This window comes from Lemur catta, chromosome 1 (genome assembly GCF_020740605.2).
Source record: "Lemur catta isolate mLemCat1 chromosome 1, mLemCat1.pri, whole genome shotgun sequence".
Lineage (NCBI taxonomy): Eukaryota > Metazoa > Chordata > Mammalia > Primates > Lemuridae > Lemur > Lemur catta.
In genome coordinates, this window is record NC_059128.1 from 158479757 (window position 1) to 158506188 (window position 26432).

Genomic DNA, 26432 nt, shown 5'->3' on the forward strand with positions numbered 1-26432 from the left:
TATTACCTTAGCACTGGACCCTTGAGTTCCTCTTTTATTCTTCTTGTGCACAAATATCATAAGCAGGAACAGCAACAAACCCTGAAGCCCACAGCAAAGAGAATGCAAGTCCACGGCAGGCACCATCCCTCTTCACACTGTTTTTTTTTTTTTCACTTGGTAGGGGAGGATACATTTTGGCGAGGATGATGGCATTTATAGGAGGGGCGAGAGAAAAAGTGTGTCTAATTCTATGTTAATGGCAGAACTTGCCTTCACCCTGACCCCCCTTGCGCACTGGTGAATTTCCCCTGCGTGCTCCTGTGTGGATCCAGACACCCTTCTCTCTTTAAGAGAGACTCCCGCGCCCCTCACTCCGCCCCTTCCTAAGTCTCTGGGCTCGTCAAAGCTTCCTGAGAGCCATGGTTGGTCCAGGCAGGCAATCGGAGCACCTCATGGAGCGGCTGCTTCCCAGGGCTGGGCTGGGCTGGGGTGGAGGGGTCTGTTTGTAGTACTCTCAGTCCTGATGTCACAGGCGCGGCAAGGACATCGCAAGGAGGAGTCGGATTACAGTAAGGATGGGCAGTGCAGCAGGCAGCCCCAGCGCACGCTCCAGCCGCCGGGGATCTTAGCCCTGGAAAGGCAGCCTGCAAGGCGCTCATCCCGCGGAGGACGCACGCTGGGCGCTCACTGCTCTCCACGCCGGGGACGTTTCCACCGAATGTAGCATGAAACGGCTCTGCTCGGCGTGTCAGCCTTGGGTGCGAGCTAATGCAGAAGACGCCGCGGAGGGGTTTCAGCTGTCTGATTAATGAGAGACATAATGTATTTTGGTGAGTGTTCACTCTGATGATGTAATTTGGGGGTGCCCGGCTCTTCATCAGTGCAGACAAGCCCTTAAAAAAATTCTTTAAGGTGCAAAAATATATTGCATTAAACCTACCTCCAGTTGGCAACTGGGAAACCAAGCTGATGCAGCCTTCAAAGCTTCCTTTGTGCTACCATTGAGGTTGTTAATTAGCTATGGACGAGTTTAAGTTGCAAAAGAAAAGAGACGGGTGGAGGGAGGGCAAACTTTGCCTTGATTTGTTAGAATGAAGTTGGCCTTTTTAGCTAGGTGAAGGAGGAGAAATGGTGCAGCGTGGGAAGTCATGAGCTAACTTAATGGAATGTGAAACAAAGTTCCTATACTATGGATGCTGTGAAAGCTGAGTCAATATGAGTGTTCCAGTAAGCATTGGGTTTTTTCCTAGTTCTGAGGCAGGAAAGGAAAACATTCTCTAGTGAGCAGTGGTTGAGCAGCTGAGAACACTCCCCCATACCATGCCAGCGCTCCATCTAGCTAGGAGCAGCCTAGCACAAAATGCACATTATTTTAAACCTTTAGAGGTCTCGGAACTGTTAAATATTTGTGCAGTTTAGTTTTGTGCCACGGTGGAAACCTCACTTAGGTTTTCAGCTGGGCTGCCTGCATTTGCAGAAAGCATGTTAAGGCTTAGATCTGGGCTATCAGTTGAGCACTGGAAGTGGGCTCGAAGCTGTATATTTGCACTGTAACGCTGCAACTTACTGCTAGAAGAGAAGGCAAAGCCCCTTCACTAAAAAAGAAGAAGCCAAGGATAAGGACTGAATATCCTTTCCTCCTCCCTGAAGTTATGCTTTCCTTCTGTAAGTTCCATCCGGCATCATCATTTAACGGCATCTTTCTATTAAAAGGTTTGTGAGAGCAACTGGAGAGGGGCTAGGGAATGTATCTAAGATGCAAATGCTCGGGGTGATTTCTTGGTTTGCTTTAAATATTAAATCTGGAGTGTTCTTTCAGATTAAAGAGGCATTTAGGTAAACTTAGGTTTGGGCACTATTAGTTTGTTGGGCATTTATTTTCTGTGTGTACTATTTGCTTTGTTTTGTTTTCCTGAGCCTTTGAAACATTTGAGAAAGTATGGAAAGAACCCAAGTTGCAAAAGCGAAATGCCTGTAGTTGTCTTGACAGCAGTTTTGATTTCCCTATAATATGTGTCATATTAGGAAAGAAGTCTTAAAATAACCAAAATTGATTTGGAAGAAACAATCCTCATTTCGTAGCCAAATTTAAGCAGAATCCAGAGTTAAACACCACCTCTTTCCAGAGTGTAGTGATGGAGGTGGTAAGCTTGTTATTGGCCACTAATAAAAGTGTTTATTATGAATATATTTTTGATAAATGGAAAAGCTTGTAAAGATAATGTCTTTTGACAAAATAAAATTTTAGCATCTGTAATAATATTGAGGGATGGTGAGATAGATTGCAATTTTAGTTTAAGTTTTCAGCCTCTTGCAACAATTCCTTATGTGATTGTGGATAGGAAGTAGAGCTAATGAGAACAGCAGTACAGTCTAAAAGTACTGGTCAAAGGCCACCCGTGATATACTGGATTATCGTGTGGCTATTGGAGAAATATTCTTAGGACTAACTCATATTATTAACTGTATGCTAGTTCAGCCTTCTTGTAAAGCAGGGTGATTCACAGGGTAATTAGTTTCATTGTATAATGCAAGTTTTTAATAGTACATATTGAAATGTGATGTCCTACTTACTTCAGATGAAACTCTACTCTTTGAAAGGCAAGGCTAAAGTTGTTCTCTGTGTCATGAGCATGGTTCTGTCTCACCATAATTTCAGCATAAGAAATGTTTTTCTATTCCCAGAGGAAATCGTGTGTATTCAGGAATGCTGTTTCCTTCAGGTTATGCTATGCAGCCCCTTGCTAAAGCTGTTAGACATCCAGAACTCTGGGAGCCCACCTGTCTCTAATAAAATGCATGGAACAAGAGCTAGGGCAAAAAGAATTGAGCAATACACCCCAGGCATGTTAAAATTTTCAGTAGCATTCTCATGCCTGCAAATCCTTAAGACTATGTATGTGTATATGTATGAATGTACATACACACATATATGGACATGTGTATGTATATTTGTGTGTATTCAAAATTTCAGCAATTTCAGGTAATTTTTCAAAACAATGCTTTCATTTTGCAAATTGGTTGACCATTGCTTTTTTCTTCATTTTTCAGCTGCACGTAGTTTATCAAGTCAGGGAGAACAGAGACAAAGGGAAAGCAGTTCTGGATTCTTGGGCTTTCCTGGTGATTTGTGGAAATGGGGTGCAGATATCAGAAGTCTTTTATTTGTGTCCCCAGCAGAGAGTGATGAGGAGCATGGTGATGCTGTGATATGGGGTGAATTGATATGAAAGCAAGATATTTACTTCCCTTGTAAATAATCTGATTTGTTATTTTTGCCAGCCCCCCTTCAAATATACTAAACAACCACTGCCTAAATAGGCTGTCCCAGCACCTGCTTCTCTTGAAGCCTCCTTTCCCTTCGGAACTGGACAGTTGGGCCCTGTCCTGGCTCAGTTGGAGTCAGGTGCGTGTGTGCAAGTTGGTGGAATATGTAATATTTCCAGTTCTCAAGAATAGCTCATGTTTTGAGTGTGCCGTCTCAGGCTTACAAGACTAATGGACCCTTTTAATGACTTAAAACTCGCTCTTATCTTCTACTGAGATTTTAGTGCAGTGTTTTCAATAATTGTTCCTTTGCACTTCCTGCTCAGCGATTTAAGAGTTTGCTGTTCAGTCACCGTGGATACTTTTGTTACTTATTCTATCGATCTTGGATCTTGCATTCATTACTTGGAGTTAAATATAAGATTCACACAGGAGAAAGAAGCAGGGAAAATCCCAGTCAGCAACCTGAATGGGATTTACTGTAAAAGCAAGGGAAAATAATATTTATGAAGTTACCCTCCCACCCCCTAGTTAAAAAATACATGTGCCAAGGATGAATAGCCATTAATAATTTATTCAGAAATAAAAGCAGGGCAGCTGGGGAACTTCTTCCCAGATTAAGGAAGAGAGGCTGTGGGTGGTTGTCAGTACAGTGGACTCAGCTGCCGGGTTACCGTTTGGTTAAGAGGAGTGTGCTGGTATGAAGGCCAGGTTCTATGCTTGAGTGTGTCGCGGCAATTGCTCAGCCTCTGGCAGAAGGTTCTAACTGTGCACTGTATCCAGCTCTAAGTGCCGTATGTTTGAATCATCTCCCCCCTTTCCATCTGGCTCGACACATTTCTCCACTGCTGGAGTGGCGAGTCGTTGCCAGTGGTCATGTCAACCACACAGATTCCCGATGGTTGGCCAGAGAGGTGCCATGTCTCACCCTTTGTCACAGGGAAAGAAAATAGGAAGCTGGTGTTAAGGAGGAAATTCTATGTGGCTGAAAATCAGTATGCTTTCAGGCCTGAGTCAACTGGATGGAGACTATGGTGAGCTTACAGCCAAGGGGCTGGGGCTTGCTTCATGAGAATACTCCTGAAAAATGAAATGATGCACTTTAAGCAAATGAGCAGAGGGAGAGATAAATATTAGAGCTCACTCTAAATGTTACTATTAACCTAAAGAAAAGGGCAGGCAAAATTTAGCAAGTGTGAATAAACCATTCAAGTTCATTGTGGCGTTAATTGTGGATCAACTGTCTTCTTTAAAATGCCTAAAAAAAATACTTAGTAGTATGCCTATCATAATAATAAATACGTCATTGAGGAAGCTTTTGATATAACAACTAGAAAAACAAATCTAGTAGAAAAATTCTAGGCCAGAACTCTATTCCCCTGCCTATAATAGACATGTTTGGACATAATCTTAGGAAGGACTTCTGTTTTTTCCCCTGGGATGCTTAGGACCTTCTCAAGTCAGCATTTACACTTTTGGGCTGTGGCTGGACCATCAAGTTCACCTCCAAAGCAGTGTGTTGGAAGAACAGTTAAACGGCAAGATTATGAGCAAAGAAATGATCAGAAAGCAGCAGGCAGCAGAGAAAAACATTCCTCTTTTTTAGTGTTTTCAGTGGAGTTACATTTAACTCCTTCTAATTTGTTTGTACTGAGCGATCCGTTATGGGTCCACTAGAGTCTTTCTAAATACTCAGGAGGTGTTTCTATCCTACTGAGGCTGACAAGGGGAGAGAATTATTCAGAAAGGAACTTCTATGTCCAAATTCCCCCCTTTAAAGTTTGAAGTCATTACCATTATGTTTTATTACAAATGAATCTAAATGACATGCAATAAATTACTACCTAACAGGGATAGAGAATGTAACAGGTGAATACTATTTATTGGAAAGGATACGTGAAAAAAGCTGAATTCTAAGAGAACTTCAAAAACCATAAATATTTCTTCTTCAAGATTGTTCTCCTTATATTTTTAGGAAGTTATTAGTTTAAGAAGCCAAATTACAAATTTGTTCAATATATGAGTAACACAGATTCCTTATCACTCCCTTAAATTTTGAGCTAATTTTTTAAAAGACCTCCTTAGTTGTTGTAATTATATGGAAATGAGATGGGTTTATTTAAGGGATACATTCCAAAATTCATGAGATAATGATGACTTGCAAAGTTACCCTTTTGTGGGTGGCATAATTGTTCCAGAAAACAAATGAAAAATTTAAATTATTGGTTTCTGACTTCCATTCTAGAAGATTTGGTCACAGCTGCTTTTGACTGAAACCTCCCTTGATAAGACAAGATGTTGTTGGTTAGTGTGTGTCTGTGTGTGTGTGTGTGTGTGTGTGTGTGTGTGTGTGTTTAGCATTGGAATGTCAAGTAGTGCCTTGTTATATAGATACCCAATATTATACTTCATTCACAGCCTTTATGTATTCCTGTATCTTTTAACATCATTTGAAATGTAACACATTAAGTATTGATTTAATAAAATGGATATTAAAGTGTTTTTTGAGCACAGCTGGCTTTCAAGTTTAGCAACCATAATCTACATGAGACATTTTAAAAATTTAAGTCATAAGGATAATTTTCAAGGCTTTTCCTGCTTAAGAGAGCATGATGCTTGTATAAGCAGAAACCTAGCTCTGCTTTGACCTTGAGAAAGTGATGTTTCCGTTTGTACTGCACTATGGAAAACATGTCAAGAAACAACAAAGGTCATAGTCCCTGCCCTCTCTCTTTCTGTCTGTCTCTCTTTAAAGAAGCCATTACATATCATTTCCCACAAAGATTAGTTTTGCAACAGAATTTCACACATGATTGGTGGCATTAAGAGAAAATACAGCATAAGAGGTGGCTAGAAATATCAAAGCTTAAAGTGGTTGAGATCATGCTTGAACCAAATTGCTAGGATTGAAAATAGGAAGACGCTTTGCTCTGTCGCAGCGTTAAAATCGTTATGAAGCAGCTGGAAGTCAGCCCTGATTGAATGAATATGAACTCCAGGTTTGCACAGCCTTTAAAATGAAAGGTATTTCCATGAATCCCTCTTGATTCCAAAACCTCAAATTTATGTGAACCTCTATTGGAGCATTGGATGGAATGCAGTGAACCCCTTCTCCTTATCAATCTTTGTTTCCTCTTTTTTCACCTACTTGCAATATCACATTTCTGTAAGTTGAGAGGAAGAAGAAAAGTAACCTGAGGAAGGTCAGAAAGGAAATTGGCAGTGTTATCAGGACTGATGCTCAAAGCAAATGCTGTCTGTCCCAAAGCATTGTGCCCGGTGGGAGACAGGTGCCATGGGGGTGGGGAAGGGGTAGGTGGGCTGAGAAATTTTAATGGATGAATGTTGTTTAATCTGTATCTTCAGCACCCTGCTCAGTGTGAGGCACTTACAAGTATGTGTTGGATGTGTAAGATTAAATGAGTGTTGGAGATCAGAGAGGAAGGAAATCTACTTCCTTAACACATCCCCTGAGGCTGATGTTTCCTACAAAAGCTAGTATTTGTGAGTTCACAAGACAAACGGTCCCTTTTGCTGCTCAAACACTAGCTGCTTTAAAAAAAAATTCCATAAAAGTAAGACCTAGTCATTAGAAATTAGATCTTAGATTAAATGTAATGAATTCCACAGGCTTTTTTCTGTTTCAAGTCGCTTCTTTCTTCCTAAGACCCTGCAATGTAAAGAGAAGAGGGATAACTTTATAATATTAAGGCCAATGTACAAAAATGTCTGATGAATACCTAAAATCATCATATAAGATGGTAAAATTATACTTTGTAACAACTCACCTGGTCACAACTTTAATCCTCAGTTTCCTTTGCTTAAGTGAATTTGCACCAGATGTTGGCATTCTCTTGCTGGGCAGCTGGGATGGACAGGAAAATACCCTAAGTATAAGTAGCTGAAAATGCCTAGGAAGTTCATCAGTTGTGAAGGTTATCACTTGTAATGGCAGAAGAAAATGGAGATAATTTTGACTATATTTGCAAGGATTTTGCAAAACTGTTCTTCACATTTAACTTTTTTCATATTCATGCATTTTGCTGATAAGGGAAAGTACTTGTGGCAGATTGCTTTGAAGATAAAAACGCAATAATGAATGTAAATGTACTTTAATAAACATACCTTATGCTTGTATACCAATTTGTATTTTTCAAAATCTGTCAACATTATGCTTTTTTTATTCCCAAAATGACCCATTGCAGGAGGTAGACAAAATATAATTATTCCTATTTTTAGAGGAGGAATTTGAGCCTTAGATGGCTGAAACAACTTTCTCAAGGTCATACAGCCAGTAACTTAAGGAATGGACTCTAAGTCAGTACTTCTGAGACTTACTTCAGTGCTCTTTACAGTAGAGTGTAAGGAGATATTTTTCTAAATGGAAGATTATTTGTAATAGTAACATGCAAAAAAATATTCCAGCCCATAACTAGAGAAATGAATACAAACGATTGAGATCTAATATATATTTGTTTTTTGATTCTGTGGAATCACAATACAGAGGTCTGTATGCAATTTATAATTTTATTTATTCTTCCTTGTTTTTTTTTACATCAAATGATTACTAATCAGAAAAAATTAATACTGCTTATAAGGCATGATTCAGTATTATGGATTGAATGCCTGTGCCCCCTTCTCCCAAATTTATATATTGAAGCCTTAATCCGTAATATTATAGTATGAGGAGGTGGGACCTTTAGGAAATATTTAGGTGTAGATGATGTCATGTGGGTGGAGCCTTCATGATGGTATCAGTGTCCTTGTAAGAAGAGGAAGACACACCAGAGCTTCCTCTCTCTACCGTGCCATGTGAGGCTACAGTGAGAAGGTGGCCACTGCAAGCCAGGAAGAGAACCTTCAGCCAAACCAGAGCAGGCTAACACATTGGTCTTGGACTTCCCAGCCTCCAGAACTGTGAGAGAGAAACATCGGTTGTTCAAGCCCTTCCATCTGTGGGACTTTGTCATAGCAGCCTGAGCAGACTAAGATAGCTGGCCTCAGGCAGAATCCAGGCTTTCTTTACTGCCTCAGCTTCTCCAAGGCAGTTTTAGATATCAAAGCTTATATAAATTACATGCTATATGTTTCTGCTGTCTCCCTATGGAATTCAGTGCTTATAAAAAATATTACAAGTTATTTGTGCTGCAAACTCTTTGTTATTTACAACCCCATCTCTACTATCTGTTCAAGATGGAGTCCCAGCTTGGCCTTTATTTCGTGACTGATAAAGAGGAAAAAGTAGCCTACTTTACAGTCTTAACTCTTTCACTTAGTGGTTCTGTATCCTTGGGCAAGTCACCTCACATTTTTGATATTTTGTTTCTTTGTAAAATGAAAATACTATTAATACTTCTTACAGTTCTATTTTGAGGACTAAAATATATAGTATGTATAAAAGTGCCTAGCACTAGGAAGTATTTGGTAGGCAGCCAGTTAATTTTAATTATTTCTTACTTTCATCCAAACCCACATGCAAATGTATAAAATTGAGAAAAGGGATTTTATCTGTTTGGGCTGAGCTGGGAAATAGGAACCACACTAAGTAATTTACGTAGAAAGACTTTAATTCAGATCATTTGTTATATAGGTGGTGGAAGAGCTGAGAAGCCATGTGGGGAATGGAAAGGCAATCCAAAGAGTAGCAAGTACAAGAAATTGGTAGTTACAGATGGAGACACAAGAGATCGAGTCTTGAAGGCCAGGGCCCAGGGACTTCAGGTAGGAGCTGGAATCATGGCAAGCCTAAGACATTGAAGCATGGGGGGATCCTGCCTTAGGCCCAGAGATAGAGAAATACCATGGCTTCTCCCTTCTCCCACCCTTACTCCATTGCCTCTGCCTCTCATCGGTGGAAGTGAGCCAGGGGCCAACTGCCCAGGCAGCTTGGGAAATGCATCCTGCAGGTATCAGCCCTGCCCTTGCAGCTCAGGGAAAGGGCAACAATGGATCTCAGGGCAAACCGGCCAAAGACCTGCAGGGAAATCTTACACCTGATATAGTAGTAGCACTTTAAATGGGAGAGTGTTTCTGCAAAGGCATCTCAAGTGTCAGTGAGAGTTTGGTTGGGGAAGATAGGCTTAAGAGGAAAAGGAGTGTGTGTGAAGAGCTTTGGGCAGCACCTCAGCAATCCTCCCGGCTTAAGTATCTACTTTGTCACTTTCTGGTAGTGTGACTTTGGACAAATTAGTGAATCTCTCTCGGCATCAGTTTTTCTTTTTATACAATGAATTACAGAATCTGACAGTGAAGTTCAGTGAGATTTGCATATAAGCTTTATAATCTGCATAGCACCATATAAATGGGCCTTGTTATGAAGATGTGAAAAACCAAGTGAATTAGAAAGAGAAGAGGTGAGTTTGGAAGATAACAACTTGCAGATACATGTTTAGCTGTCAGTTTAGCATTCGAGCAAGATTTCTGAGTGCACCGAGGAAGGGACCATTTGGTTCCTTCGTCAAATAGCCTCTTGTAAATGGCCCCTTGTATTGTGGGTTTAAAAGTATCTTAGAGGCCGCATTTAATTTGTTCTTTGTCATTATTCTGTAACAAAGGGAAAATGCAGATAGAGAAAGTGAGCAGGACAGGAACCCTGAGATTCCAAGCCCCATATCCCTTCCATTCCAACACTCTAATGGGGATAGACACATTGAAAACTGAGAGGGTTTATTAATAGTTGCTTGGGAAGTGAAGAGGGATTTGATATTGATTTTTATCTATCCTTACATGTGTTGCTGGACTTTTAAAGAGAGATTTCTTTGGCTGACTGGACCTAGCATTAAAAAAAAAAGGTAAAACATTCTGTCCTTCCTGTATGGAAATATTAGCATCTCTCTCAAAGCCTGCGTATAAAGCCCTGTGACAGTTCATGACTTACAGCCGTCTTGTTTTGAGGCAACACCACAGTAACTGCTGGGAAGCATTTCCCTTGCAGCACGTAATATGGGAGGCAGGGATTACCACCAGGTGTTTTAATTAGCTGCCCTGAAGAATGGCAGGTATAACTTAGAGGCCTTTGGGGGATCCTGCCTTTCTAACAAACTCTCCGATGATGTTGGTGCTGCTGGTTGACCACCAATCACACTGTGAGTACTAAGGCTTCAGAGATCATTTAGCCAAGCTACCACTTTATGCAGATGTGGGACACCAGATCTAAGTCTCCAACCTAAGTATCTCTGTTTCTATTCTACAAGATACTCAGTGATCCATGGATTGAGTTCCAATTAGGATGACCAACCATCCTATTTTTCCTGGGACTGAGAGTGTTCACAGCACATGGAACTTTCAGTGCTAAAACTAAGAAAGTCTCATGAAGACTGTGAAGAATTGGTCCTCTAGTTCCGAGAGACTGAGTTTGAACCCTAGCTTCTACACTTAAGCGTGGGGAGAAGTTCGACAAGCCTTGGTTTCTTTATCTGTGAAGCAGAAATCATAAATTATACTCCATAGGATAATTGTAAGGATCAATTTAGATGGCATATGTGAAGCACTGCACATGCCATCTCACTAAATGTTGGCAATGCCTATTGCCAATGATTCATAGACCTGACTCAGCACTCCCCTCCATTGCTGAAAAGAAGAAGAAATACCCCAAAGATCAAGTGCAGGTGGCCATAGATCATCTGTATTGCATAATCTCTGTACAAGGAGGTCAGCTTGTAAATCGCCTCCTGCCCGTGATATGATCGGCAAGCCGGAGTGAAGTAATTCTTCAGTGTACACTTTGCCCACCCCGAACATCAATACTAATGTTTTTTGTTTGCTGTTTAGGGAAAGAAAGGCCTGGCTAAGACTTTGCCACCTTGGGACATTCTGAACTGGCCCCTCGTGTTCCTGTCGACCTTGTTTATCCATTAGTGTTTCTCTGAGCTCTGTAACAACTTATGAGGGCAGCTGCAGCTAATGACTGCGCCTTCCATCTCCTGACCCGTCACTGTGTTAACAATCGATATCCTTAAAACAACACACACAGACAAGGCTGCACCTCCACTGCAGCTTCCGATAAACATGCCCACGGAGAGGCAAAAAGAAAAACTTTGAACTCACACACTTCCTGGCACAAAGCCTGGCACAAGGACACTGGATTAATTAATGTTTATTGAGTGTGATGCCAAGCTGTGGGATCTCTCTCTGATGCAAGTTCATTTTCAATAGTGAACTAAGGCTCCATTTTCTCTTGCTCAGTTGGCTGCTGTTGAGTGAACGAGGCTGACTTTGCCAGGCCTTACCTGGGAAAGCCAGTGCACTCACTCCTGTCACATGCCATGCACTTATCAGAGCATTTAGTCTGCCATATATGTGTCTATTGGGTGGGAAGCAAAGTGCACTTTTTTCTGTTATCACTAGTAAGTGGGGCAGCTACACGCAGCAGATTATTCCACAGTAGAAGTTACTGGGGCTGAACAGCTACTGACCAGTATTTTAGACAAGAAAACAAATGGACAACAAAGCCGAAGCTACTCTTGATTTCCTTGAGCTTAAAGTGAGATTGCAGAAAGGGCCCAACATAATCACACTTTACCTATGTCCGTTTTAGAGGAAAAATTGGGAGATTTTTGTCTCTGCTCTCATCTCTGCGTACTATAGCCATAGCCTATACCCTTCTGAAAGGGTATTAAACCCAAGGGGGCAAAGTCTCCATTTCATAAAAAGGAAAATAGAGGCCACATGACTAGTGAATGCATGTATCTGGCTACTACCAATACTCAAAATAAAAATTAAAACCCAAGTCTTGAGATAGTGGTGTGAATATTGATGAATTTCTCTGAACCTCAGCTTCCAAATGAGTAAGTTGAGATAATAATGGCAACTCACCCTACCTCACAGGGCAGAGCTGTAACTACTACTAGGAGCTCAGATTTAGTGAGTGCTCCCTGCCAGCCTCTCTTAGTCTGTCAGGCCAGCCTGACAACAGTCCTGTAAGGAAAGAATTGTCAGTATGCCTGTCATATAGATGAGGAAACTGAGGTATAGTGATATTAAAATGAGACTAAATTAAGTGGCTGAGCTGAGTTGTACCCAAGATGTCTGGCTCGATAGGTCTCCCCACAACACTATTTTTTGTGACCTTGAATAAATTCAAGCCTCTGAAAACTAAAGCCTAGGGGCATATATTATCACTATTCAAATATAGCTGCAGTTTTTTGAAAAAGGCAACAAACTAACAGAAAAGCAATACACAAACAAAACTCCTCTAAGTTTGCCAGCCAAGCAGGCACCTGGTGGTGGGCCCTGAGGCTGAGATCAGGGAAAGATTCCAGTTCCCTTCCAGAAAATCTGCTAAAAGGGCAGGAGATATAAAATCTTATTCATGGAACATGCAGCACTAACCCCTGTAATTCTCCAAAGTTATGACTTACAAATAATGCTAATCGCAGTGATAGCTCACTTCTTTTAAGTGTTCGCTGTGTGCCAGGAGATGTGCTAAGGCCTTTAACTGTGTGAATTTGTGCCTGATAGGACTGCACTCTTTCCAATGGACAACAGATTTCTTTCAACTGCCTTCTTCCTGGGTGCGTCAGGCAATGTGCCACATGTAGGGTGGTCTTTTCTTGTCAGATAATAATCTGAACTTCTTTTAGACCCTTGAAGCACCAGGAACTGAGACCATGCATTCTTTCAATACTCTCAATAGAATATTTTTGTATTTTTTGAAAAGGTAATGCATGTACAAATTTTAATTGAATACTATAATAATAGTATTTCACTATTTATAATAGTATAATGGTATAAATAGTGAAAACTAATTCCCCTCCAACTGCAACCGTTTTGTTGGATTTGAGAGACTAAATTCTATGGAAGGGTGTATATATGTATATATGCCTCTCTTGTTTTTACATAAAATGTAAGCATACTATGTACTTTATTTTGTATATTGTTTTATTTATCATATATTCATGTTTCTCATTCTTATTTTATGGCTACATATTATTCTATGAAGGGACCTATGATTTATTTTACTGGCCCATTTAAAAGAAAAATAAGTTATTTCTAGTCTTTTACTACTAAAAATAATGACTATCATTGTATATACATAATTCTTTGTGTACATGGACTCACATATCTCTATAGGGAAAATTCTTATAAGTGGAATTTCTGGAGCAAGACCTATTGAATTCTTATGGGTATTGCCAAAGTATCCTATGAAATCTTTTTTGATCAATTTCTATGTATATGTCTATCATTAAGAAGTAGAATAACTGATTTCAAGCTGGTAAACTGCTTCACAGACCTCTCAGAGAGGATTTTCAGGGTGGAACAACAAGAAACTGCTGTTTGCTTTTTTGTCTTTGCTCTTCCTTCCCAACTCTGCTTCCCTAATTCACTTCTATTGTGCTAATTCAGTATGGATGTTAGTTTGAATATTCAGAAACGATATGGTGGCATAAAATTGAAAGATGCATTATGTTTTAAGAATGGGTATAAATGCCACAGGAAGAATGCATTTTGTAAGTGAAATTTTACCCTCCTGCTTCAAAACTAGAAGGTTGATTCTTGAAAGATCTCTTAAATTAGTTAAATCTAAAGCCAAATATAGTCTTAAATGAAGTTTCTTTTTCTTTTTTTTTTTTCTTTTTTTAAGCCAGTGGGCATTAAAAGGCAAAAGCATATTTGGGCCTGGTGCGGTGGCTCACGCCTGTAATCCTAGCCCTCTGGGGAGGCTGAGGCGGGTGGATCGCTCGGGGTCGGGAGTTTGAGACCAGCCTGAGTGAGACCCCGTCTCTACTAAAAAAATAGAAATAAATTATCTGCACAACTAAAAATATATATATAGAAAAAATTAGCCGGGCATGGTGGCGCATGCCTGTAGTCCCAGCTACTCGGGAGGCTGAGGCAGTAGGATTGCTTAAGCCCAGGAGTTTGAGGTTGCTGTGAGCTAGGCTGACACCACGGCACTCACTCTAGCCTGGGCAACAAAGTGAGACTCTGTCTCAAAAAAAAAAAAAAAAAAAAAAAAAGGCATATTTGTATCACTTCCTATTTCAGTGATTCTTCTATTCCTAACTCCATGTTTTTCTTTTATTTTTTCAGTATCTTTATTTAGCACACGATAGGCTCAGAAATAGCCTGGAGTGTCTATAGTATGCCTCTATGGTAAAAATAAAAACACCACATTTATTAAAAAACAAAATCTCCAGGCAGTAATGATGTCACAATCTATTGAGCTCTTGTTTATAAACATATACTCAGTTACTCCTTAAAGCAAGGCTATTGTTTTAATGAACTAGATGTCATCATCTCTGTTTTATAAAAGAGGAAATTTGGGGAAACTTAGACAGTTGTTTCCTGCTCAAGATCAAATAGATTGAAAATGGGAGGCACAGGATTCAAACCAGGACTTGCTGAGTAGACAATTCGTGTGCCAAAATGTTGACACTACCCTTTGGTATTTTTCGTCCAGTGCATTTTTCTGGGGCCACTCTGCCAAATCTTGGTAGGTAGGGGTCATTTATGTAGAGTGGACATCTCACTTTCCTGGAGCTTGCTGTCAAAGAGTCTTAAGGACACTCAACAGTAATCCCTGCTGAAGTATGAGCAATACTTCAAGCACTGTCCTACAGTAGGGACTACGAGGAGGAAGGGGCAACCAACCAGCTTTTCTCCTCTGTTGGAGAGGGAGCCTCCACTGTTACCTGCTTTGTTTTTGGACCATGCCTTGCAGTTCCCAGTGATATCAAAGCAAAGAAAATCATGTACAGGAAATCAGTAAATCATTGCACTTAATGATATGCTAATTAGGAATGCCCTGTAGCAATCAGTCTAGTGTCCTAATTTACATCCCCTCTGTTCATTGAGCCATTTAAAATTCTCCCCCATCTTAGTGACTATGTAAACATTGTGTAATATGCAATAGAAGAATCTCATATATAGAGGTGGCACCTTGGGAACTCATCTGACATCCTTAAAGGGTGTCACCTTACCTTTTTCACCTTACAGTTAAGGTGAGAAAAATGAAGATTGATAAATTTAATTGTCTAACACAAGTAAACAATCAGGAGTGAGTGGTACAGCAGGGCCACCTAGAATTCAGGTCTGTTGACTCCTTCCTAGTACCATTTGCTCTCCTAGGAGTATAAGGGATGTTCATTGTCTCATTCTGTCTTCACAACAAATCTAGGAGATGAATATTGTCCTCATTTATAGATAAGGAAACTGACATTAAATGATTTCCCCAATGTCATACAGAAAGTGGAGGAACAAGGAGTTAAATCTTTGCTTCCTGGATTCAAAGCTCTAGTCTGCTATTATTTGCATTAGGTTTGAAAGTGAGTGGATCCTTGCACTTGGCAGAGTTTAAATGAATTCAAAGATCCCTCCCAGCCTTAAAATTCCCTGATCCTAAGTAGCCGTGGAAATAAAAGGGTGGAATTCGTTGGAGCAGTAAATCACTGTAGCCCATAGGAGTCCCATAGGCATGATCAAGTCTCCCTCATTCCATTGTTCATTGTCAGCAATGTGCATCATTTATCTCCAGTAAATGTTATAATTGTCCCTAATGAGTTTCCTGACTTGATTCTCCTATGCTTCCAACCCAACCAATACTTTATTGTCCCAAGGCCTAGCTACAGACATGATACCCCCACAATATAATCACACACACTCAAATGCCTCCAGTGGTTCTTATTTTCTGTTACATAGGTTCCAAGCTTCTTATGCAGATAATCAATGCAGCCCAGGTTCTGGCTCCAATTTACCTTGCAGTTTTGTTTTTATAAACTCCCCTTACTTCTTCCTGAGGTCCAACCCTGTAGAACCACTCCTCATTTCTTAACATTCTGAGCTTTTGCCTCATGTTGTCCTTACCTGGTGCATAGTTTCTTTTTGCCTCTGGGTCTCCCAAAATTTAAGAACTCATTACTATAAAGTTACAGTAAGCAAGATATTGTGGCATTAGTGAAAGAACAGACAATGGATCAATGGAACACAATAGATAGCCAAGAAATAGATCCACATAAATATAGTTGACTGATCTTAACACATGAGCAAAGGCAAGAAAATAAAAAAATATACTCTTTTCAAAAATGGTGCTGGAACAATTGGACATCCATGTGCCAAAAAAAAAAAAAAGAAAAGAAAAATGAATCTAGACACAGACCTTATAGCATTCACTAAAATTAATTCCCAATGGATCACAAACTTAAATGTAAAACACAGAACTATAAAACTCCTAGGTGATAACATAAGAGAAAATCTAGATGATTTTAGGTTTGGCAAGACTTAGATATAATACCAAAGAATGATCCATGAAAGAAAGAATTGGTAAGCTGGACTTTGTTAAAATTAGAAATTCCTGCTTTGTGAAAGACAGTGACAAGAGAATAAGAAGTCAAGCCACAGATGGGGAGAAAATATTTGCAAATGACATGTCTGATAAAGGACTGTCATCTAAAATATACAAGGAACCCTTCAAGCTAAAGAATAAGAAAACAAACAACAAGATTAAAAAATGGACCAAAGACTTTAACAGACACCTCACCAAAGAAGACATACAAATAGAAAAAAGCCTATGAAAAGATATTCCAGAACATACATCATTAGGGAAGTGCAAATTAAAACAACAATGAGATACCACTACACACCTGTCAAAATGGTCAAAATCCAGAATGTTGACCACATCAAATGCTAGCTAGGATGTGGAGCAACAGGAACTCTCATTCATTGCCACTGAGAATACAGAATGGTATAGGTGTTTTAGAATACAGTTTGGCAAGTTTCTTAGAAAACTAAGCATACTATTTCCATATGATCTGGTAATTGGTATTTACCTAAAGAAGTTGAAAACTGGTGTCCACTCAAATGTTTATAACAGTTTTATTCATACTTGTCAAAACTTGGAAGCAACAAGGATGTCTTCCAGTAGGTAAATGGATAAAATGTGGTACTTCTAGACTCTGGATTCTAGACAGTGGAATATTATTCAGTACTAAAAGGAGATGAGCTACCAAGCCATGAAAAGACATGTAGAAACCTTAAATGCATATTACTAAGGGAAAGAAGACAATCTGAAAAGGCTGCATATTGTATGATTCCAACTATATGACATTCTGGAAAAGGCAAAACTTTGGAGGCAGTAGAAAGGTTAGTGTTTGCTAGGGGTTAGGGTGGAAGAAGGGATGAATAGGCACACAGGATTTTTAGTGCAGTGCAGCTATTTTGTATGGTAATATAGTGATAGATACATGCTATTATTACACATTTGTCCAAACCCATGGAATGTACAATACCAAGAGAGAATTCTAATGTAAACTGGACTCTGTGTGGCTATGATGTCTCAATGTAGGATCATCAATTGTAACGAATGTACCACTCTGGTGGGGAATGTTGATAATGGGGGAGGCAATGTGTGTGGGGGGGCAGAGGGCATATGGAAAATCTCTGTATTTTCCTGTTCAATATTGCTGTGAGTATAAAATTGCTCTAAAAAATAAAATCTATTAAAGAAAAAATGAACAAACACATTACATATAAAGAAATATATATTATCAATGAAAATACACTAAACTTTGCTCATAGGTAACAAAATATAAATAAAAATAATGGGATACATATAGTCCTTCACTTACCAATTGGTAATTTTTTAAGAGTTGAACAAATTTTTAAGAGTTGGGTATGGGTAGGGCCATTTTTAGACACCGTTGTATGAAGGGAATACATTTTTGCAAACTCTACATAAAGTGATTCAATAACATTAATACCTACATATATACATTTTTTATAACAGGTATTCTTTACCTTAATGAGATTTTTAATAGGAGTATACTGTATACTCCCAAAAGCTCACTCAGATACATCATTAAGGATATTACATGCAAAGTTGGTTTTGAAAGCATAAACTGGAAACAACAGAAGGAGGGGAAGCATTAAATAAAATTATGATGAATCTAAAATGCTGGAATAGGGTGCAGCCATGAACAAAATAAACGTATCTGTATGTTGTGACATGGGAAAAAAATCTAGGCTATAATAGCAGATAAAGCAAGGCTCAGAAGGGTAAAAAGAAATCTTTTGGGGAGTAAAACTTTAAGAGTAAGGCACTGGGTGCTCAAGATCTTATCTTTAAGTAACTCATGGGGAGAGAGAGAATTCAATCCCACTGGAGTTCCTCAGAGTTGACAAGATTGCCAAAGCCCTTGAGTCACACTGCCTTCCACTGCTGTGGAAATGACAGTTTCATCTTCAAAGACCGTGGAGTGGGAGGATAATCCATTTTCACTGTGGGTTATAAAATGAATGTTGCCTCTTCTTAATCTTAAAATAGCTTGAATGAAGGCCTTTTAGCCAATGATTAGCAAGCCAATGTTTAAAGCCATATGCCTTAATAATCAATTAGTTTTTAGGCTTTTATTGATTTAAAAAGTTTCATTGCTTATAAATTTTTATACCTCAAGGAGTAAGGCATATTTGAATACTTGTAACTTTGATTATTGTCATCAGTGAGACCAGAATGGGGGGAGAAAACCTCCTGCTCACCCTTCCTTAATCTTTGCAAAGAGAGCGGCTCAGCATGGAACGAAATAGGATTTCTATTTCTGTATTCAGAATAGAGGCGTTGTAGAGCAGTAGTTAAGAGTGTAGGCAGTGAAGATATTCAGACATTTTGCTAGTAGGTTCCTAGCATGAGTCTTGCCATATTCCAGGCACTGTTCTAGACACTAGAGGTAAATCAGTGGACAAAACAAAGATCCCTACCCTTGAAGAATTTTTTTGGGGGAAGAGATAGACACTAAACAAAGGTAATACATAAACTATATGGTATGTTTGAATATAGTAAGTGCCATGATTGGGAAATGCAGTTCAAGAGAGATCTGGCAAAGCCCTGCAGCAGTGAGCCAGCTTGCTGGAGTGGCCCTTGTTATGATATTTATTAGTATTTGAATCCTTCCTCTGCTGCTGACTAGCTGAGTTGGCCACACAGTAGCCCCTTGACCACACAGAGGCTGAGTTTCCTCACCTATAAAATGGCAAAAATATATAACGCATTTTGCTGTGGTGGAATTAACTGACTAAAGCTTGGTAAAGCAACTGACATATAGTGAATCCTCAGAAAGTTGTAGGGATTCTATTCCTTGCTTTGTTATTACAGATTCAGGTGGTCTAAACTTCTGTTTTAAAAAAGGTAAGTAAAATACCTCTTCAACTAAATGTATTTATTTCTTTTAAAGTGGACACGTGTCTTGTGATAGTGTCACACAGGTCTTATGTCTCTGTATCCTGGTAAAACTTTGGATTTTATTTTTATTTTGTAGCCTGAGCCTGGGAAAGAAAATGCTACCATCCTTTTTGGGTGGGTACCTGGTCTTTTTTTCCTTTCACCTTTTATAATATTGGGGAAACCACCTGGGTTCTAACCTTAACAGGCTCAACCTTGAGGCATGAAGACCAGAAGGAACCACGTAGCTGGGTGGACAGACAAGTGAGCCAGGATGAAAAGGGATGAGTCTGGGCCTGGGAAACTAATCGAGGGCAACCAGGTCATAGACTTGACATCCAGAAGTGGAGCAAGTTCACACAAGTATGTGGAATAATGGGGAAGAAGGAAGACAGGAAAATCTGGTGGATGAGGCCAACTACACAGTAGATTTGAAGGCAGTTTTGGTTACTAGCGAGTTTTAGAACCTTTGTTCCCTGCCAGCAGGCTTTAAAATTGGTTTGAAGCATGGAGAAAAGCATCTGATCTCCTTCATGTGGAAGTTAGCAAGAGAATCTAGGCCACACTGGGGGCAGAAGACAGAGTTTGAGGTTGATGCAGGGCACCTTAATGGGGCCCAGGAGGGACTAGGGCAAGGAAAATCAACATAGCAGCCAAAATGGCACCCAGGCCTAACCCCTGGGTGCAAATCCAAAGTTTTACCAGGACACAGAGACTCAAGACCTGTGTGATTCCATCACAGGACACATGTCCACTTTAAAAGAAATAAATACATTCAATTAAAAAGCTGTTTTACTCACCTTTTTTAAACAAAAGTTTGGACCACCTGGGAGCAAGACAGAATTCCAAGTTTCACCAGCAGGAGGGGCCCAGACTCCTGGGAAGCAGGCCTGGGCTTGCTTTGTTGGTGCCATTGCCTTTCATACTTCAGAGAAACAGAGAAGAGGTGCCAAGGCAAACAGGTATGGCCTAAGCACCAGATACTTGAAAGCATTGGTTTTTAAGGGCAAAGGGGAGGGAGGGAGAGAGACGAAGAGTGATACATATACACATCCTACAAAATATCTGTTGCTCACACACTGTGGTGTTGAAGGAAAAGTTTTCATTCGGAGCTGCTTGCTGGTTTGCTTAACCACAGGGGAGGGAAAGCTATTGTGCCCGGTTTCTGTTAGAAACAGCAACTTTTCTGGGGGCTGCCACTGGCTTGCTTTACTTGTTCTCTTTGGGAATTGGGCACCACTCCTGCTGCCCTGCTATTTGTTTGCAAATATCTCTGGAAGATGGGCTACTATTACAGTTCAGATTTAAATGCCAGGCTTGGCTTAAGACTCCCTGCTGATCTTTATAAGATACAGTTGAGAGGCTTTGTGTATTTATAAATGCATCTTTTCCATAAAGTGTAACATTTCACTTGCATAACTTTAAGTGGCCTGAATTAATATGACTATCATTGCTAAGGGATTTAAGAATCAAAACTATTTTAAAGTAAATTAAGTAACCTACTAAATAGGATTTTCTTGTCCTCATTTTGGTAATAAAAACCTCAAAGAAACTGAAAGCAAAAGAAAAAAAAATTATATTTAAAGATGGAGATTTTCCTCTGTTTTTGTGGAGTCTTTTTTTAGAACCTGCTACATGTTGGTGCTCTATTCTCTGGACTATTTATTTTTATAACCATGGGAAGGATATTTCAGACCATTAAGAGATAGAGCCTGTCCAAAGCATTTTGGTTGCCCTTTCTTCCTATCAAATGAAATATCCAACAATATTCTTAGCTCACCCACCCTGCTTCAACTCTCTGCCTGATGGTGAGAATCTTAAATGGGCTGACTGGTAGTGGGCCTAGGAACTGGCACAGTATGTACCAAGACTGCTTAAGACCTTGGAGGGGACTTATAGGCAATCGCTCTAGCAATGGAGCCACAAGACAGTTATACCCCTTTCCAGGAATATAGACCGCAGAGTATATTCACATATAAACTCTGCACACTAGAAAAAATTCTGTTACAACTTTCTTTTGATAATGAAGGATATGTTAAAAAAATTAAAAGAAGCATATCATAGAGCATATGGGCATATACTATTTATTCACCCCCCCCATAATCAACTTCATTTACAGGAAGAAGGTACAAATAATTGCATGGTTGCAGTCAGGGACTTTTTGTCACCATGCAGAAATATTCCTGAGAATCTCCTTTTCCTTCTGAAACCCCACTACTACCCTAAAACAGGTCTTCAAATTAAATGCCACGGGGCTCATGGGCAAACACTGTTACATATATGGTCCAGAAATATGTGCTAAAATTATAGCTATACAGAAAAACAAAAAACAAAAAAAACTTGATTTCTCCAGGTCACTCTTCTCAAACTGGAGTATGTAGCAGAGTCATTCACTGGACTTGTTAAACTCAAATTGCTGGGTACCACCCCCTAGAGCCTCTGATTCAGTCTGGGTAGGGCCTGAGAATTTGCATTTCTAACGAGGTCCCAGGTGAAGCTGATGCTGCTGGTTTAGGCTCCACACTTTAAGAACAACTGTTCTAAGCCAGTGATTCTTAACCTGGGCTACAGGTTTGAGTAACCTGCGGAAAGTTTTTAAAATCCCAGTGCCTAGGCCAAACCCCCAACCAATTTAAATTAGATTCTCTAGAGGTGAGAACTGGTCTTCAGTATTTTGTTAAGATCACCAGGTGATTCCAATGTGCAGGTAAGTTTCAGTCCACTTTTCTTTCTCCTTATTTTTCATATGAAGAAACTCAGGCCAAGAGAAGTAAAATCATACAAAGTCATACCGCTGGTTATGAAAGAGAGAGTTCTCCTGATGTCCGGGCCAGCGCACTTTTACCACAGAACACTTCTTACCAGTATGCCTGGATTTAAAATTTAGCAACAAGGGCTTAATGTGACCACATGGGATCTTGTTAAATTTCAGATTCTGATTCAGCAGGTCTGTGGGGGTGGTATCTAAGATTCTGCATTTCTAACGAGCCCCCAGGTTTTGTCCATACAGCTAGTTCACATACCACACTTCAAGAATTAAGGTTCAAATGTACCCTTGGCTGGGCTTTATCAGTACTGTATTTTAAATGCAAACAATAGAAGCCATGGGCCCAAAAGCAAGATAATAGCTACTATTAAGGAAAATTAGCATATCCTAGGCATTATGTTAGACAAATTTGTTGTAGCTATTTAAAATTTTAGAGGTTTTTGAATAATTTCCTTCATTCTTTTGGGTTAGAATTTTAACAATTTTTAAATTGTTTGCTGGAAATAGAAATTTAAAGTGAAAAAAGGTAAAAATCAGTTTGGAGACAATTAAACCCCACAATGCTAATTGTTTTTGAAATGGATATAATTGTATCTGTCAGTTCTGCCTGAATGCTCCCAAATCATCTTGGGAAACAAATACTTTAATCATTTTAGTTTTTATCTTTCCAGATTTCATATTTAGGAGAGGGTAGTACAGCAGTATGGTTAGGATTTTGGCCTCTGGAATTACAATGTCTGGGCTGAAGTCCAGGCTTTGCCATTAACAAGCTACTTAGTCATTATTTAATTAATACTTAATCTTGATGAAGTTCAGGTTTCTCATGTATAAAATGGAGATAATGGTACCTGCCTTGTAGAATTTTTAGAGGATTACATGAGATAATATATGTAAAATTCTTAGCAAATATCCAGGCACTTAGTAAGCACTTAGGTAAATATTGGCTTTTGTTGTTATCATACCTTGTTGGCTGGTGGCTACATTCTCTACCTATATGGACACCAGTGGTTTCCAGGACTTAGTCTTGTGACTTGGCTTTCAGCAATGTCCGTGGAAGGGTCTCTCAGGAAATCAAATAAGAACCATTATTCATATCAACCCCAAGGGATCAAATTGCAGAGTGGAATTGTATGAGCAGGAACCCTGGAAGGATTGGTCAGGAGCAAACTTGGAAGAGCATCCCAAGAAAGTTCCCACTGGGCTTGCTGAAGAGCCCAGACTGCTTATTTCTGAAATATATCATGTAGGTTCATTGTGGGAGACATCTTATGGCAAGCAAACATGCTCACTTCTTAGGCTAGTGATTTGCAAAGTGTGGTCCCAACACGAGCAGCAACAGAATCACCTGGGAACTTGGTAGAAATGGAAATTATTTGGTCTCTCCCCAGACCTACTGAATTTGAAACTTTGGGATGCCGCCTAGCCGTTTGTGTTTTAAGGAGCCATCCGGGGTGATTCTGATGCAAGTGAGAATTTGAGAAGCACTACTATAGGCATAGGCAATTCTTGAAGATTTTAACCCAAGGACATGATGGGGCTTTATGTTTTGGAAAGATTACCTTGGCAGAAAGAGTGACCGTTGATTTCCAATCTTTGTGTCAAAGACCTCAGAGAACTAGGAAGTCATCACAAGGTATTTTAAAATCCCATACTGTTTGTAAGTTTGAAAATTCCAGAGAGTTTTGAATATCATCTTGTGCATGTCTTTTCTACTCTTCTTTAAATGTACTAAGTGATTTTATGATCAGAAAAGGAGAATTCATGTAAAGGCACAGATGTATTCATAAAAATTTGCCTTGTATTTTCTCAGTCACCTGCTATTACTCATTTATTCACCCGGTATTCCATGGGAATTTTTATGTGTCAGGAATTTTTCTAGCTACTGAGGGCAGAACAATGAACAACTATATATATATATATATATGTATATACACACACACACACACGCACACACACACACACATATATATATATATACATATATATAAAATTTCCTTCCCTGATAGAACTTACATTTTAGTGGAGGTATAGGGATATAACAAGATAAATAAATAAAATAAGTAAAATATTTCCTATGCTGTATAAGAATGAATTTTTAAGTAGAAAAATAAAGGAGGGAAGTGTGAAGAAAAATGAGGGATCAAGGAAGGTTTCCATGAAAAGGTGAACTTTGAGTTACATGTGTAAGAAGCTGAGAAATCAAGCCAGGCAGGTATCTGGGCCAGAATCATCCCAGGTACAGGGAATAGCAAATGTAAAAGGCCTTGGGTAGAACTGCCTCTGGTTTGTCAGAGGAATAACACAGAGGCCAGCATGGCAGGACCGACTTGAGAGTTGCAGATGAACTTAGAGTGGTGAGGGTACTAGTGGTGGGGATCATATACGGAGAAAATAGAGTGATCATATGGGGACTTTAGGATATCATTAAGCCTTTGTTGTTATTCTGAGTGAGATGGAAGGTATTGGCAGTTTCTGAGGAGTGGACAAAAATGGTCTGGTGAATGTTTCAGTAGTATCGCTTTGGCTACTGTGTTGGGAATAGCTTGAATATGGACAAGGGTGGAAGCAAGGAAACCAGTGTTGAAGCTATCGAAATATTTCAGGCGAGGTGTGATGGTGCAAGAGACAGGATGGTAACACTGGAGGTGATGGGAAATGTCTATTTTGGAGGTAGAGCTGACAGGATTTGCTGAGGGGTCTGGTGTGGGGTTGTGAGGGTAATTCAAAGTTTTAGGGCTTGAATAACCAGAAGGAAGAAACTTCCAATTCCTGAGGTGAAGATGATTTTGAGAGGAGCAGATGTGAAGGGTGAATAGCTGGAGTTTGGTTTGGGACACGGAAGGCCTGAAATACCTGTTAGATGTTCAAGTGGAGATACTGAGTAGGCAGCTGGATGTACGGAGTCTGAAGTCTGGGGAAAGGTCTGAGCCAGAGCTGTAAATGTAAGAGTCATTAGCAGATAGATGATAGTTAAAACATGAGACTGAAAGAGACTGCCAATAAAATTTGCATAGATAACATATAGATAGAAATTCAGTGAGTTATAAGGACGAAACTCTGAGGTTTTTCAACATTTAGAGGCCGTGAGGATGAGGAAGAGCCAGCGAAGGAGAATAAGAAAAAGCAGCCAGAGTGGCAGGAGGAAAACCAGTGGAGGAAAAGCCAATATCCTAAAACCCAAAGAAGCAGCTTCAGTAGGTCAAGAGATAAGAGGGCTGAGAACTGGCCATTTGTTTTTGCACTGTTTTTGGTGGTTTTAATGTGAAGTTTCAGTAGAATGGTGTGAGTGAATGCTTGGTTGTAGTGGTATTAAGAGAGAGTAGTAACAGTCTCTTCAACAAATGGTGCTGGGAAAATGGATTTCCACATGCAAAAGAATGAAATTGGACCCTTATCTAACACTATAAATGCACAAAAAATCAACTCAAAATGAAGAAAAAACCTAAATGTATGACCTGAAGCCATAAAGCTCCTAGAAGAAAACATAGGGGAAAAGCTACTTGACATTGGCCTTGGCCATGATTTTTTGGCCATTACAGCAACAGCTCGGGCTATAAAATAAATAAATAAATGGGAGTACATCAAACTAAAAAGCTTTTGCACAGCAAAGGAAACAGCCAATAAAATGAAAAGGCAACCTATAGATTGGGAAAAAAATATGGGCAAACTAAACATTTGATAAGAGGTTAATATCCAAGATGTACAAAGAATACATATAACTCAATAGCAAGAAAACATATATAACCTGATTAAAAAATGGATAGAGGATATAGATATTTATCGAAAGATGATACATAAATGGACAACAGGTATAGGAACAGGTGCTCAACATCACTAACCACCAGGGAAATTCAAATCTAAACCACCTGAGATATCACCTCACACATGTTAGGATAGCTAGTATCAAAAAGACAAAAGAGAACAACTTTTGGCAAGGATGTTAAGAAAAGGGAACCTTGTACACTGTTGATGGGAATGTAGATTGGTGCAGTCATTATGGAAAATGGTATGAAAGTTCCTAAAGAAATTAAAAATAGAATTACCCTATGGCCTAACAATCCCTCTTCTGGGTATATATCTGCAGGAAATGAAATCATTACCACAAAAATATCTGCACTGCCATGTTCATTGCAGCATTGTTCATAGTAGCCACAATATAGAAACAACCTTAGTGTCCATGAATGGATGACTGTATAAAGAAATTGTGGAATATTTAAAAAGGATATTATCCTTGTGGAATCCTTAAGAAGGATGAGATCCTGTCAC

The 26432-nt window shown here is 39.5% G+C and overlaps 1 protein-coding gene across 1 annotated transcript in view; it reads left to right on the forward strand.

Annotated features, from left to right (window-relative positions):
* The first annotated feature begins 384 nt into the window (after positions 1 to 384).
* Positions 385 to 26432, forward strand: part of ZNF385D (zinc finger protein 385D) — a 288653-nt gene continuing 262605 nt past the window's right edge. Inside the window, exon 1 of the mRNA XM_045555815.1 lies at positions 385 to 812. Within this exon, the coding sequence (XP_045411771.1) occupies positions 791 to 812 (22 nt within the window). The 5' untranslated portion in view covers positions 385 to 790. The remainder of the gene's footprint in view (positions 813 to 26432) is intronic.